This window comes from Thunnus thynnus, chromosome 9, assembly GCF_963924715.1.
Source record: "Thunnus thynnus chromosome 9, fThuThy2.1, whole genome shotgun sequence".
NCBI classification, from domain to species: domain Eukaryota; kingdom Metazoa; phylum Chordata; class Actinopteri; order Scombriformes; family Scombridae; genus Thunnus; species Thunnus thynnus.
The window spans coordinates 34,414,602-34,428,120 of NC_089525.1; the positions used below are offsets into that span (position 1 = coordinate 34,414,602).

Consider the following 13,519-nt stretch of genomic DNA (forward strand, 5'->3'; position numbering starts at 1 on the left):
GATGTGGCAGCCTCTGGTTTCACTAACAGATCAAAGGCTGTTTTTAATGTTTTTACATCATAAAAATAAAATCAGTTATAGATAATTTTGTGCTGATGTTTTTAAATGTTACATCATGTGAGTTCTGAGTAGTTTGCTGTTATTTCTTTATTTTAAAACATTTTAATTCGTTTACACTTTCTTAAAATTACTTTTTCTGTGAAAGTGAGCAAACTTCAGTTTTCTTCAGAAAGTGTCTGAACCTTCAAACAGCACGAGGAAGAAATGAGGACAGAAGAAGAAAATGTGTGAAAGTCAGGTTGGTCACAAAGAGACAAACAAGAGAAAAGCAGATTATGGAAGCAAAATATATTTTAATATCATCCTTCATGTGCATGAAAGTTTCCAGAACAATCAGGAGAGAAACAGCTTTATAGAATAATGTACAACATATAGATACTGAATATACACACACCATCATCAAACCAGTCTGTCCACTGTTAGATTCATACTGGGACCAGTTAGACTGTGTTATGGGAGGACTGGTGGACACACCTTCTACTTTTCCTCCACATGTCAGAGAGAAACACTCAACTGTTTCATGATTCACTACATTTTATTTCTCAGAGCTTCAATATATTGTTGAATGCAGGACTTTTACTTGTAAAGGAGTATTTGATGGTAGTTTTACTACTTTTACTAAAGTAAAGGATGCGTTTTATTTCTTCCACCTCTGAACATATAAACTGTGTGAAACTGAAGTGTTGGAGGAACAGAAACATGAGCGTCTGCTGCCACCTGCTGTTCATTCACAGCATCACATCCTGTCAGAGGAGGAGCTGTTTGCTTCACTCACACTTTAAAAACATGAAAACAGGAACATTTAGGCTTTAAAAAGAAATGAAGATGTTTGAAATAATCAGATCCAGTGGTGTCACTGAGCCTCAGCAGCTCTCTGTGGATCAATAAACTCCACCAGTGTTCAAATACAGAGACAGTGTTGCTGTGAAGAGAATCACTTATTAAACATATTTATATTTACAACACAATGACAACAAAGTCTTTTAATTCACCATCAGAAATCAAACTGTCTCTTTACAGCGTGTCACCATTAAAACCATTAAAACCAGTTTGTTCTTCCACTCTCACATCAGCAGTTTATCATGTGATGTACATTTATTAAATGTATATATACAGTTACAGTCAGGTGACAAATTAAAAGAAAAACCTGAATAAATAAGTGGAGAAATATAACGGATGCAGGATGGTGAAGTCATGACCCGCCCTACTCTGCCTCTGATTGGCTAGTACTCGTCGCCTTCATTGGTTGGATTGGTTAGGTTTAGGGTAAGAATGTCAGGGTCAGCCAATCAGAGACAGAGTAGGGCAGGTCAGAGGTGCCACATTTATATTCAAAACAGAAAATTTTGAAGAAAACAATCTTTATGGTGTAAATTTGAAGGTTTTAAAGTACTGACATCTTTAACAGGTTTGATAAAAGCAGAAATCACAATCTGGACTTAAAGTTTTTTAACTGTCAGTAAACAGCTGATAATGTGTTTCTATGTATTTTTAATCTAAAACTAATCAGTTTGATTCTTAAGGAAGATGATTAGGGCCACATGTGAATATTTATTAAAGTCAGAATTCTGACTTTAATCTCAGAGCTCATAAATTCTTCACAGGTGGCCTTAATCATCTTCCGTCAGTGAGTGTGGAGTAAACAAATAAAACATTATTCAGATATTTGAACAGATTGGTTAATGGATCAGTTTTCTTCTCACAGTCCAGGTTAATTGATTAATTATCTTACTGAATTGTTGTTATAAACAGCTGGTATTACTGACAAAATGTGATATAAAAGTTAATAAATTCATGTACATAATTGTAGGCTTTTAGATAGAGTTCTTTATTAATCCCAAAGAGAAATTTAAGTAATTAAATGTTGTCCCAACTGGTTTTCTATCATTCTTTGGCCATGAGAAAGATGTTAAATTACATTCTATATATTAAAAACATCTTAACTTTAATTTGGTTATCACTGCAGAAAGTCTGGAAATGTCTGAGATTCTCTGCTGATACCAACTTTATTTTCATGTGACCCTCATTAGAAACCAGTTCTTGAAGAAAAATCATCCAACATGGCTTCTCAGACTTGTATTTTTCAGTTTTACATCACTGGAATGTTTTTATTCTGTTTCAGTTGTGCATTAAAATTAAAATAAAACTATTTCCCCAGTAGAGTTGAGAATGAGCTCCTCACTTACAACTTTAATACACAATTTAAAAGTCATCTGTTTGGTCACATGATGTCGACTCAGAGAGGTGATGCTGAACAAACTGACTAATAAACTGTCTTTGATCTAAAACTCTGTGAGGCACTTTTACATTTTTGTGACAGTTTGAATTTGGAGGACTTCATTTCCCAGAAATCCTGAGCAGAAACATCTTAACTTTAAAGTCAGAGAGAAACTGAAACCGAGAACAAAATGATTGGATGTTTTTTGGATTTAAGCTCTGTTGGTTTCATCAAACTCATTTTTCCTGAAGAGATTCAAGGAAACTTCAGCACGTTGAGGATTTAAAATCTGACTCTGGATGTGGTGGAAACATCTGGAACAAGTTATTTCAGTTTGTTTTAAAATCAGATCAAACTGAAACTGTTTAAAGGGTACATTGAAGCTGCTACTTTAAAGTTTTGTTTTGCATTTTGACAGAAACATAATTTGTTGTTTTTAGGGTTAAAATGTTTAATTTTGTGTTTCATGATTCTGTTGCCAAATAAATAAAACCTCATAAAAAACTCCAGAGGTGAAGAAAGTTTTATTTTACAAAACGTCCCAATAATCCACCAACATAAAAATTCAGACATAAAACAACAAAGTTCAACACATTCAAAGTTTCTTTTGTGTGAAGATGAAAAAAGGTTTAAAGGAATAGTTCAGTATTTAAGGAATTAACGTATTTAAAAATACACAAACACCTTTTAAAGATCAGTAATGAACACATCCTATCTGTTTGTTTAATCGTTAACATTTTGACCAGATGATGGCGCTAAATGAAAACTCAGATCAAAGTTATTATTCTTCATCCTGCAGGAAACATGAAGGTGTGAAACTCATTTAACAGCAATCTGTTCAATAGTAGTTGAGATATTTCAGTTTGAACCATTTCTACATTCATGCTGCTAGCAGGAGTTATATTCTAGGACTATTTCCTGACAAACAACAGTGTATCCATCCGCTCAGGACGTCACTGAACCCGGCTGTTGTTGGTCAACAAATAGTTCCAGGAAGCAACTCTCCCAAACACCTGACACTGTTGTTTTCTTCTTACAATTTTGTTTATCAACAAATTAATCAAACGAGCTCCATCATGATAATCAGATGCATCCTGACTGAAGCCTCGTCACACCTGAAAGTGATACAGAGAAATTAATCTGCATGTTTGTGTGAAATATTGACGAGTACGTCCTCTGACACACATTTCTCTGTCGTCAGGAAAGTTTGTGATTGGTCAAAAACGCAAAACGGTGTTGATTTTTTCACCCTTGCGTTTGATTTGCTTTGAAGGTTTTCATTTTAGACCCTGGTGTGATCGGACCTTCAGTTAGTTTAACTTTTGTTTGAAGTTTCCTAAATGTCCTTGAACACTGTGTCTACTCAACATGTTATTTTCCTCTGTGTGACAGTGAAGCAGCCGAGCGGGCGAGACGTCAAATAAAGCTGCAGACTGTGTAGCTTTGACTGATACATGAAGTCTGAGACTAAACCTCACATCACCATGACAACAGCTCCGAGACTTCAGCACCGGATTTTAAAACTTAAACTAAAAATAAAAAGAAACTTCCACTTATTCTAGTTTACAGTCGTCTTCTTCCCTTTCTTCTTCTCTGCTTTGGTCTGTTCTTTCTCCAGATGTTTCTAAAGAACAAACAGGAAGAAACATCTGTTTACTTCTTTTCATTCACATCAATCACTCAGCATGGACAGATGTTACAGTGTGAACCAGTGTGTTACGGTGTGAACGAGTGTGTTACAGTGTGAACGAGTGTGTTACAGTGTGAACAGATGTTACAGTGTGAACGAGTGTGTTACGGTGTGAACAGATGTTACAGTGTGAACGAGTGTGTTATGGTGTGAACAGATGTTACAGTGTGAACGAGTGTGTTATGGTGTGAACAGATGTTACAGTGTGAACGAGTGTGTTATGGTGTGAACAGATGTTACAGTGTGAACGAGTGTGTTACAGTGTGAACAGATGTTACAGTGTGAACGAGTGTGAACAGATGTTACAGTGTGAACAAGTGTGTTACAGTATGAATGAGTGTGTTACGGTGTGAACGAGTGTGTTACAGTGTGAACAAGTGTGTTACAGTATGAATGAGTGTGTTACAGTGTGAACAAGTGTGTTACAGTATGAATGAGTGTGTTACAGTGTGAACAAGTGTGTTACAGTGTGAACGAGTGTGAACAGATGTTACAGTGTGAACAGATGTTACAGTATGAACGAGTGTGTTACAGTATGAACGAGTGTGTTACAGTGTGAACAGATGTTGCGGTGTGGACAGATGTTGCGGTGTGGACAGGTGTGTCACTGTGTGGGCGGAGCCACGTCTCACCTGCAGCTTGTCGTAGTGCGTCTGGCTGCTGCAGTGCGTTTTCTTGGCCGTGTCTTCGTTGGAGTAAAACAGGAAACAGACGCGGCAGTAATAACCCATCTTCACATGTTCAACACCTGCAGACAAATCAAACCAGCTGTTAACCTCAAACTCTGAGCAGCAGACGGTTTGACGTTGGAGGTGTTCTGATGATCCAGATGAAGGTTTGTTGATAGATCAGCTGATCGCTCACCGATGGGGTTGTTGGGGTCGTACGGCGGCAGCGGCAGAGACGCCACGCTGGGTTTGTTTTCAGCAGGCGGAGCAGCCTCAGTCTGTCCGTTCTGATTGGCTGATATCTCCATCTCCTCCACCTGCTCCTCCTGTTTGACCTCCTGCAGCACAAACAACAAACATTCATCTGCTTCATTATTGGAGCTAAAACTAACATCAGCTGCTTTCTGTCCACTGGCGTCCCCGCCAATTTTTAACACATCACCATTTACTTCCTCTTTAAGAAGCCCTCTCTGGATCCCTGTTTTAAGTCATTTTAGACGATTTTAGAAAAAAAAACTGTCTCCACACAGTTGATTTCTTTTGTCAATCATTTTTTTAAAAAAAAGATTTGAACCTTTTTTTTTTGCTTTATACAGCTCTGGCTCTGGTTAAGGTCACCAATGATCCTACTCTATATTGTGGGGTCCCTCAGGGGTCTATTCTGGGTCTCCTTTTATTTACCATGTACAGGCTACCAACAAGGCAAATCATGTGTAGACGTAACGTTAAAAAGGAAAGATCTCAGGATCTCAGACAGGCAAACTCAGTATTCTCTTTGAAATTATCTTAAAACTCACTTTTATCTCATGGCTTTACTTAACTAACAGTATTATTGTTTTTCATTATTTTATCTTTCATATTTTGGATTTATTATCTTTGTTTTTTTTTTTTTACAGTAAAACACTTTATAACTGTTTTTGAAAGGTGCTATATAAATTATCATTATTATTATTTTAAACCAAAGTATTGGACAGGTAATAGCTTTGACTTTTCATTTAGCGCCATCGTCTGGTCAGAGGAAACACTTCATCCTCTGGGGAACATCTTTCAATAAAGAAGTTGACCTTCCCCCGCTCTGGGTTCACATTTCCTTCCTTTAACACGAGTTTGTTTGGCTGCTCTGTAAACAGAAACATCACGTCCGAGAGTTTTCCGTAGCATGAAACCACCTGCAGTTACCACGTCTGACCACAGGTGTCGCCAAACACACCGACTTTAGACGCTGCTGATTTCAAATTGACGACTTTGACTCACATTGCAGCTCTTCTGACTCTGATCAGAAACTTCAGGAATCTTCTCTGCTGTGTTTTCTTCTCTCTTCTCTTCACGACTCTGCACCTCCTCCTCTTTCTTCTCCTCCATCTGCTCTTCCTCCTTCTCCTCCTCCTCCCCTTTCTTCTCTTCCTCCGTCAGTTTCTCCTCCTCCTCCTCCTCCTCCTCCTCTCCCTCCTTCTCCTCTGCTGGTTTCTTCTCCTCCTTTGGTTTCTTGGCTGGAGGTTCTTCAGGATGTTTGGAGGATTTCGGCGGCGTGCTGCTTTTTTCTCTCTTCGTTGTGCTCGGACATCGATGTCTGAAGGAACAAATAAAGAACAGATTTAACAGAAAGCAGCATCTCCTCCGGACACTAATAGATTGATAGACGTCTGGTACAAGCATCAGATTTAACTGCTGCTCAATAACACCACGGTTGCAGAGAATCACATTTATGTTTTAAGATTTATTAAGACAAAAAACAGATTGAGAGAAAGTGCAACAAGATAGTTTGTGCGAACAAGACTCAATAATTAACCCTTTGAGGATTTTTGGGTCTCTGTAGGTCTGATATTTGTTCCAGCCTGTTGGACTGTCGCCTGTTTAGATCAGAGAAGTTTACTGAGAAACATCCAGGAAAATAAAGGTTGATGTTTTTTCGGATGTTTGGTTTGTGAGAGATAAATGATTTAGTTTCACAGAAGAAGAAGAAGAAACGTACCCGTATTTGAGCTGTCTGTACTTCCTGCTGACGTAGATGGTCAGACGTTTCCCGTTGAACTTTGGTGGGTTCGCTCTGTAATCTTCAGCCATCTTCTCTGCCTCCTCGGCTTTCTCCATCTCGATGAAACACTGACGACACAAAACAGACGGTTTTATTACCTGAAACACGCCGGAAAACAGTTTTGAAAGTGTCGGTCCTGGTTCCGTACCTCTCTCTTGATCCTGTTGAGGAAATACTTCTTGACTTTCCCGAATGGCTGCGCAAACTTCAGGATGGCCTCGTCTGAATACTTACTGTTTGGGATCTGACCGATGTAAACCACCTTGCTGGAGCCGCACTGAACACAACACAACACAGAGTAATCAAGCAAAGTACAAACTGACATGTATCATTTAAAAAAAAAGCAGTGATGTTCACCTGGATGGTCGGGTAGCTCATGGAGTGACTGACTCTCACCGGTCGACCGCACACCGTCGCCGTGACGTTACCGTTGTAAAACTTGGCCATCGCTCGAGCTTCTTCTTCTGTTGCGAACTGAAGGTACGCCTGAACACGAAACAGACATGTTTACAGATGAAACAAACTGTCCAGGACAAACAACCACATGTCAGTTTACAGTTTTGGGGAGAATGAGAATCGCATGACGACGTCCAACTCGCAGCACGTCGACGGAGCAGCGCAGACAGTTTCACACTTTAATAGATAAATGAGCTGCCGAGTTGAACATGTCACTCTCATGTTTGACTGAACGGAGTCTCTTTCACAACGGAAACCTGAACTCAAACGTTTCCGTAACACTTCAACATAAACATAAAGAGGTTCCATCAGTCTGTTGAAACCGGAACACGTTTAGTTTGTAGATTATAACCTTTATTTTAAAATAACTGCTTCTACAGGATCTCACGGGCAGATTTCTTGGCAAAGTGCTTAAAAAGTGAAATCTTTTTTACATATATTAGTGTTTAATCGCTGTTTTGAGGCACCACAGCAGACATGGAGGCTTGTTTTCTTGTGCGTACAACCCGGACTGGTCTACAGTAGGACGTCTGGTGTACCTCAGGTCTTAAGTCCAGCACCAGGTGTTTGACCAGTTTCCCAAAAGGTTTGGCGAGTCCCAGCAGCTCGTTGGAGAAGTTGAATCCTCGTCTGAAACCAACGATGTTGACCACCCTCATACCCTGACAGAACAGGAAGAAAACAACAAGAACACACTTTTATCTTACTGCTCATCATCCATTAAACTAATACTAATGATACAGTATCGTACATAGAAACAGAGTGCAGATACAGACCCCTTTCCTTGTGTTGTCTGCAGAGAAGAAACACACAAAGAAGAACTGGTGTTACATTTAAACTACAGCCTTTTCAATGCTTCTCATCCAGACATCTAAAACGAGTTTATGTTGCATCAAGTAAATGGCAAAAATATTCAGTGTTCACGGTTGTTTCATATCAGGAATAATTGATCTGATTCTGAAGTAAAAGCAGTTGTGATCAGGTACCGATGGTGTCCGACTCTCTGTGTGCTTCGTCCTCGTCCTCGGCCACTTCATCCAGGGTCACAAAGTCCTCCATGTTCTCCAGGAAGTCCTGATCCTCCTGATGCCAACAAAACAAACACGATACACATCTTTAATTCTTTAGGGCTCGAAGTTCGGCGAAAAAAAAAAACAATCTCAATTTTAAAAAAGGAAATTAAATCTGATGAGGGCCTGAGCCACGGTCGAAAGCTCCAGAACTACTAAATGGACCTTGAGTTCAGGTTGGTTGATATCAGCAGACATTCAGTTTCTCTGAAAGATAATTAACCAGCGATGTTTAAACACTATTTAACAACAGGATCCATCAGCAGATGGTTAAAAGAGTCTTTGTGGATTCTGGAAATATCTTCAGAACAACCGCTGGTTAATTATCTGTTATAGAAACTGATGGTTTCCTCTTTGACTGAATGTTAGTTGATACATAAATCAATAACTCTATCGTTTCTAAAGTGCAGCAGAACGACACAAGAAACACAGAATACATAAAAAGATAGAAACACATATGTAAACAGTTTAAACAGTTCAAAACGCAAAATGTAAGACATTCATGTAAAAGGTATTTAGATGAACTTTTCCTCTACTGGAGCTAAAGTGGAGCTAGGCTGATAAACCAGTGGATATAAATCAGCTGACAAGAAACAAGAAATGTCAGAATACGTTTGAGGTCATTTAGAAACTGTCGCTGTTCCACAGTTTGTCCACTAGAGAGCGCTGACAGGTTGGTTTCGCAGGTAAACCAAAGTGTTGACCAGATGATCTTTAAAGTTACTACAATTCATCCTGACGGGAAAATCAATGTGAGACACTAGTTTCACAGCGATCCAGCCGATAGTTGTTGAGATATTTCAATAAAGAACTAAAAACTAAAACCTCACGGTGGCGCTAGAGGAAGAGTCAGCAGGATTCATCCTCAGAGGAACATGGAAATCCCTCCTATAAAACAAAAATGTTTACTTTATGGTGGCGCTAGATGAAGGGTCAGAGGATCACTGGAGTCTTAATAATATATCGTCTGTTTGGGGCCGATCCAACATGTAGATGGTGGTCAGAGTTATTAGAGTTCATCCTCAGAGGAACAAGAACGAGATATTTCAGTCTGAATCAGAGTGGACATCAACATCCACAGAGCTGCTAGTGTGACCAAAAAACTAATCTTAACATCCGTATCAATACTATTATTGTGTTATTGATTGTGAAACAGCTGATAGGTAATGATCAGACTGTACCGTGTCGTCAGGTAAATCTCCCTCCGCTGTCTCTGAACTCTCTCCTGGTTCTGCTCTCGGTTCTTTGACCTCCGGTTCTTCTTTGATCTCCGGCTCGGTTTCTGTCGGCTCTGACTCCGCCCCCGCATTGGCCTCACCTTTAGCCCCGCCCACGCCTCCAGGTGCCTCGTTGGTGACGTCGTCGCCATCAGGAACCTGCGTTTACGTCACATGTTCGTGTTCAGAAATCATTTCCAGGTTTTATTCTGTGTGTTTCACGTTTCTGACTTCCTCACCTTCTCCTCCTCTTTTATGTCTGGCTCCTCCTCCTCCTCTACGTCGCCATCGGATACCTGCTCCTCCCCTTCCTCTCCTCCGTCCTCCCCCTCCATCACACCAGACACCTCCTCCTCCTCCTCCTCCGCCGCCGCAGGCTTCGCTTTGCTCTCGTCCTTCGTCTCCTCTCTGGTCTTGGAGCTGGACGAGGATTTAGATGAGGAGGTGGTTCTGGTTCCAGAGGAGGAAGAGGAGGCGTTGGCTCCGCTGCTCCTCCGGTTTCGACTGTCTCCAGCGGACCTGCCCTGCCTGCGGTTCACACTGAAACACAGTTTGGTGTTCAGAATCAGAATCAGAATCTGTTATTCGACACGTCTGTATGAGGCTTCTTTCCTCCCGTTATATATGATTTATTGATGTCATGTTAAGCCCCGCCCCCACTCAGGCTGCTTCTGTGCGCCGACCCCGACCAATAGCAGGCCAGGTGTAGCGTTGACCAATGAAATGATCCCTGCCTCCTTGTGGGCGTGTTCGCTTTACTTCTTAGAGCGTCCCGTGCGGGCGGGTAAAGGTACGTCCCTTGATTCCTTTATGACTTTTGGAATAAAGGACAGTTGGTATTTATACCAGCGCCTGTACTTTTACTATAATAGTTGAATACAGTCTAATAGTAGCTGTAAAGCTCACCGACCCGCCGACGGTGAGTCACCTTCATGTCTCGGGATCGCCAAAGTAAAAGACCTCGAGTACGTTTTTTTATTTTGATGTTGATTACTGTGTTACTTCCTTCAAATTGAATGAATAAACTCATTATTTGCAGCACTGATAATATCTTTGGCTTTCAAGTGTTGTGCGTCACGTGAACACTGTTGCTAAGCAACTAACAACAAAACGGACGCCGCTGTGTTTCTTTTTTTGAATGAAAGGTGTCGTCTTTCACTCAAAGTCCACATGAAATAAATCTGTTTTCATCAGTCTTCATGTTTCAGCTTGTTTCTACTTTTTAATTCTTTTTGTTTGATCTCACAACATGTTATGATTTTATTATGTCTGTTTAATTAATTTAATATTAATTATTATTATTATCATTATTATATATGAATCGTTTTGTAAAATAAAGCTTCCGTATATTTATAAATAACCGTTTTCTCTTTCTGTAAAAGGAAAAATTGTGATTTTTGTGAACTCATCGTATTAAATTATTTATTAAAGGGAAACTTTGCTGCTTTGTATCGTTACAGTTTGAGTTTTATATGTAAATGAACAATGTTTAACTTCCCTCCATGTTGCCAGAGCTCCCTGCAGGTCACACGGTGGACTCTGGAGATCCGCATCAGACTACAAACTACGTTTCTTCATCATTTTCTGTAGTGGAGCCTTTCGGCACAGTCGGATGTGATTCTCCTCCGTCTACTGCGTTACAACCAGCGATAAAGAAAACATCAAACTACTAAACACTTTAAAACATCAAATCAGACTCAGAGTGCGGAGGGGAAGTGACGACCAGAGCTACGCTAACAGCTGCAGCCTGACACACAACCTTCACTGACAAACAACTAGCTTTAGCTTTATATTAGCAATATGATGTTGGAGCAGAGATGTGGCTCCGCTCTGCAGCATCGACCGGTGAGGATGGTCAGAGAGAACAGAGCCGCGCTTCAACAAACTCGCAGATGCTTCGGTGAACCTGACTTTGTTTTCTGACAGAATATCATAACAGACTTTAACTCTGACTACAAGGGTCTGTAGTCAGTGACGTTGTGTTACCAGTACGTTAACTTATGCGGCTGCATTCAGCTTAAAACACAGTCTGGTCCCAGTTCCTGATCGTCCAAAACCATAAAGAAGCAGCGTCTAGTTGCAGTTTTCAGACTGGGAGGCTTTCGACTGTCCAGCGTCACCAGCAGCTTCTGTGCAGCTCTCTAACCCCGGGATTCCACCGGGGTGGCGTGTGCGCCGCGTTCCGGCTCTGACACGGTTTTGCTCCGTCCTCTGCACGGCGCCCTATTCCACCGGGAGCGTGTCAGAGGCGGAGCGTCTTCACTGTGGGGAAGCCTTCCGCCATTTAAAGTCAGTTGCACTCCTACTACAGTAATTACAGCAGCCTGGTCAAAGCTTACAGAGTGCCTTAAGGCTACCGTAATTACTGCAGTAGCAGGGCAACTAAACTGTTCAATTTTGTTAACTTGCTCAGCTTTCCTTGTTTTGGTCGTTTTCCTTGATTTTTGTGCTTCTGCTGCTTGCAATGCATTCTGGTTGTTGTAGGATTCACCCTTAAGAGCGTCATGGAGAATCTCACGGTAGCAGATAGTTACACACATAGTTTGAAGAAATGGTCTCAGGTGTGTGCTCACAGTATTACATACATATAACAGCCTGTGTCAGTGCTACTGTTGTCATGGTAACCAGGTGAACGACATATGGTGTCTGTACTCACTTGAGGGTCTTGTACTTGGTGCAGAGGTTAAGGCGGATCGGTCTCCCTTTGATGGTGAGCAGGTTCACGCTGTAATACTTGACCAGCATCTCTGCGTCCTCCGGCGTTCCCAGCTGGACGAACGCCTGCATGACGACACACACACACACACACACACACACACACACACACACACACACACACAAGAAGCTTCGTCAGTAACTGGACATTAATAGATATATTATATGAGGACAGCTGCTGGTTAAACGTTCACCTGGTCCGTTAAGAAGAGATGTTTCTCCACGGTGCCGAAGCGTCCAGCGATGGTCAGCAGCTCCTTCTTCTTCTCTTCCTCTCTGGGCAGGTTGGAGAAGAAAACCACCTGGCTGCCGTGACCTTTGACCTCCCTGACAGGTCTGTCCATCATCCTGTCCGAGGACCGCTCGTCCTTCTGAGGGTCGAACACAAAGAAGCGCGTCAGAGCGTGAAGCTGACGGAGGTTTGATATCTGTTGAGGCGACGGAGCGGCTGCTGTTACCTCGATGACCAGCAGCCTCTTGGACAGGTAGAAGGTTACTGGTTTCCCGTACAGAGCCGCTGGGTGCTGCTGGTAGTAGTTCACCATGTCCTGAGCCTCCTCGTGAGTCTCCATCTCTAAGAAGGCCTGAAGGACGCAAAACACACCCGTCAGCGTTTCCACACATCACTTCAGCAGCCAGTCACACGGCTTCATCAACGGCTCGCACACGTTCCTCGGTGGTTGATATGTTTTTATCAGCTGCGGTACCTTGTTCTTCAGGACCAGGTGTTCGTTCAGGCGGCCGAACGGCTCGGTGAAGGCAAACAGCGTCTTGTTGCTGAGAGGCTTCCTGTCGTACTTCACCACCACCACTCTGCTCCTCAGCTGAGGACGGCACGTTGCCTTCATGTCAGTATGACTCACATCATATGATACATGCAAATAATATGAAGGTGTTTATACTCATAGAGCTGCAACGATCCGACAGAGAATTAACCAGCGAATATTTTCTGGTTTCTTTTGTCTCTATAAGTGAATATTTGAGGACGTCGTCTTTAGGAAACACTGATCAATATATTTCACCATGTTCTCACATTTTATAGACTGAACAACTAATCGATTAATGCTCAACTGATTTATCAATATTGAATATAATTATTAGTTGCAGCTGTGATTATTTAAATGTTTAACTCTTGAACACGTCCATGAACGTTATGACAGAGAGCAGGATCAATAGAAACACTGTCAGAGGGTTTGATCACAGCAAATATTATTATTATAGTTTTATTATTATTAAATTTATCCCGGTGAGGAGAAACGACTGCTGCTGGGTCTGAATCTGTTCTTTTAGTTTAGTTGCAAACATCATGACGTCTTGCAGCAGGTACGCAGATATTTAAAGGAAACACGACGGAGGACTGAAACGTCAACGATAAAGAACCAGTAACAGA

At 41.3% G+C, this 13,519-nt stretch overlaps 1 protein-coding gene across 5 annotated transcripts in view; it reads right to left on the reverse strand.

Annotated features, from left to right (window-relative positions):
• Positions 1-2,783: 2,783 nt before the first annotated feature.
• matr3l1.2 (matrin 3-like 1.2) overlaps positions 2,784-13,519 on the reverse strand; it is a 16,808-nt gene continuing 6,072 nt past the window's right edge. For all 5 annotated transcript variants that reach the window (XM_067598225.1, XM_067598227.1, XM_067598223.1 and 2 more), the window contains 16 exons: positions 12,837-12,953; positions 12,588-12,713; positions 12,324-12,500; positions 12,071-12,195; positions 9,654-9,954; positions 9,379-9,573; positions 8,114-8,210; positions 7,904-7,920; positions 7,667-7,789; positions 7,029-7,157; positions 6,820-6,948; positions 6,609-6,739; positions 5,891-6,206; positions 4,833-4,974; positions 4,601-4,716; positions 2,784-3,902 (listed from right to left, as the gene is read on the reverse strand). In XM_067598225.1, the coding sequence (XP_067454326.1) occupies positions 3,837-3,902; positions 4,601-4,716; positions 4,833-4,974; positions 5,891-6,206; positions 6,609-6,739; positions 6,820-6,948; positions 7,029-7,157; positions 7,667-7,789; positions 7,904-7,920; positions 8,114-8,210; positions 9,379-9,573; positions 9,654-9,954; positions 12,071-12,195; positions 12,324-12,500; positions 12,588-12,713; positions 12,837-12,953 (2,307 nt within the window). In that variant the 3' untranslated portion in view covers positions 2,784-3,836. The remainder of the gene's footprint in view (positions 3,903-4,600; positions 4,717-4,832; positions 4,975-5,890; positions 6,207-6,608; positions 6,740-6,819; positions 6,949-7,028; positions 7,158-7,666; positions 7,790-7,903; positions 7,921-8,113; positions 8,211-9,378; positions 9,574-9,653; positions 9,955-12,070; positions 12,196-12,323; positions 12,501-12,587; positions 12,714-12,836; positions 12,954-13,519) is intronic.